The following is a 2,223-nucleotide window of genomic DNA, read 5'->3' on the forward strand; positions in this document are numbered from 1 at the left end:
AGTATCGCAATATATCGGGATGTATCGTATCGTGACCCCTCTGTCATGATATGTATCGTATCGCCAAATTCTTGCCAATACACAGCCCTAATATGTATGTTGAGTCCTGCATGTTTTTTGTTTTGTTCTCTAAAGACAGGACTTATTGATCCGCATTGTTCTCCTCCAGGTCAGCTGATGGGTATGAATGAGATCACGGAGAAGCTAACTCTGGACGTCAAGTGTCGGAATGAACACGCCATCGTCCAGAGAGTGACCACCGCCGCCAACCTCAGCAGAGTTCCCTGTGGGTCGGACAAAGAGTGCAGGTAAGAAAGCTAAAGAAAGACACAGCAGCAGTTTTATCAAACAAGTCGAGCTTCTCCTAACTCTAGTTTTGACCTGTTTTTGGAAAGAAGAGGTGGCAACTTTTTACAATACATCAAAATACAAACAACTTTAATAATAATTAAATTATTTTTTTTCTTCACTCTGGACCATTTTCATTCATAACATGATTAACTTTTTTATTTTTATGTTATATTTTACTGTTTTGTTTTAAGAATAAAATAAAAAAACGAGTTGTTTTTTCATTAACAAATATATTTATTAATCCAGAACACTATGAGTGTTGCAGTGCAATATGTGAACAAGAGTTTTTCGTATATGTAGACATGTAGAGACTTGTAGAGATTTATTTGGTCGAAGTTTGTAACTTTGTCTTTAGGTTACACTAAATCCCACAAATGTTTTAACTTAAATCAGTTGTACTCTGTGTGTTTTACTTTGAAAGTATTAACACAGATAAACAGAAAGTCAAACTCCTTGGCATGAGCCAGGAAGATTAGCATGCTTGTTTCTTTATTTTTCTTTGCACACAGCAAATTGTACAAAATGATAGCAATAAATCATGGCGAACAACAAAAAGACACACAAATACTTAACTGGAGAGCAGAGAGCATTATATCTGTTACCTTCAGTTATGAAAAAGCTGTATTTCAAAAATAAATTTGACTTTGCATCACAGTCTATGTAAAATACCTTGAAATTGGCCTCTGTCTCTTTAAGAAGCTCCTATTGTTTCTGACATTCCCACTTCATGCACTCAAACATGCATGAATGAGTCGAAGCAAACCTCTGGGTATGTTTTTGATGAGGAAATGACATTGATAAAAAAATTTTAAAAAGTTGACTTTGCATAACCCCTCCTCCACACCGGGCCCCCACCACCAACTTGTGAAATAATTGATGCCAAACTTTTTTCTGAGTACCACCAAAAGCACTTGAACCACACTTTAGCTGTTTGTTTTGTCAAGTTTCGACAGGACTCACTTATATACAGTCTCAGTAGTTTGCCTCATAAAACCACTCACCTTTCTCAGCCAAAAATACATAAATGGGTAGAATAGATTGGGATGGATGGATGGATGGATGGATGGATGGATGGATGGATGGATGGATGGATGGATGGATGGATGAATGGATGGATGTATGATAGATGGATGGATAGATGGATGGATGGTTGGATGGATGGATGGATGGATGGATGGATGGATGGACGGATGGATGGATGGATGGACGGATGGATGGTTGGATGGATGGATGGATGGATGGTTGGATGGATGGATGGATGGATGGATGGATGGATGGACGGATGGATGGATGGATGATGGATGGATAGATGGATGAATGAATAAATGGGTAGATTGGATTGAGAAGGATGGATGGATGGATGGATGGATGATAGATGGATGGATGGATAATTGGGTAGATTGGATTGGGATGGATGGATGGATGGATGGATGATGGATGGATGGATAGATGGATGGATAAGTGGGTAGATTGGATTGGGATGGATGGATGGATGGATGGATGATGGATGGATGGATAGATGGATGGATAAGTGGGTAGATTGGATTGGGATGGATGGATGGATGGATGGATGGATGGATAGATGGATGAATAAATGGGTAGATTGGATTGGGATGGATGGATGGATGGATGGATGGATGGATAGATGGATGAATAAATGGGTAGATTGGATTGGGATGGATGGATGGATAGATGGATAGATGGATGGATGATAGATGGATGGATAGATGAATGGATAAATGGGTAGATTGGATTGGGATGGATGGATGGATGGATGGATGGATGGATAAATGGTAGATTGGATTGGGATGGATGGATGGATGGATGGATGGATGGATGGATGGATAAATGGTAGATTGGATTGGGATGGAT

The 2,223-nt window shown here is 39.5% G+C and overlaps 1 protein-coding gene across 8 annotated transcripts in view; it reads left to right on the top strand.

Annotated features, from left to right (window-relative positions):
• Positions 1-2,223, top strand: part of ap3b2 (adaptor related protein complex 3 subunit beta 2) — a gene marked incomplete at its 5' end in the record, with an annotated part of 39,046 nt that overhangs the window by 34,700 nt on the left and 2,123 nt on the right. For all 8 annotated transcript variants that reach the window (XM_014021001.1, XM_014021004.1, XM_014021002.1 and 5 more), the window contains 1 exon segment: positions 170-308. In XM_014021001.1, coding sequence (XP_013876455.1) covers positions 170-308 — 139 coding nt within the window.

This window comes from Austrofundulus limnaeus, unplaced genomic scaffold, assembly GCF_001266775.1.
Source record: "Austrofundulus limnaeus strain Quisiro unplaced genomic scaffold, Austrofundulus_limnaeus-1.0 Scaffold275, whole genome shotgun sequence".
Taxonomy (NCBI): Eukaryota; Metazoa; Chordata; class Actinopteri; order Cyprinodontiformes; family Rivulidae; genus Austrofundulus; species Austrofundulus limnaeus.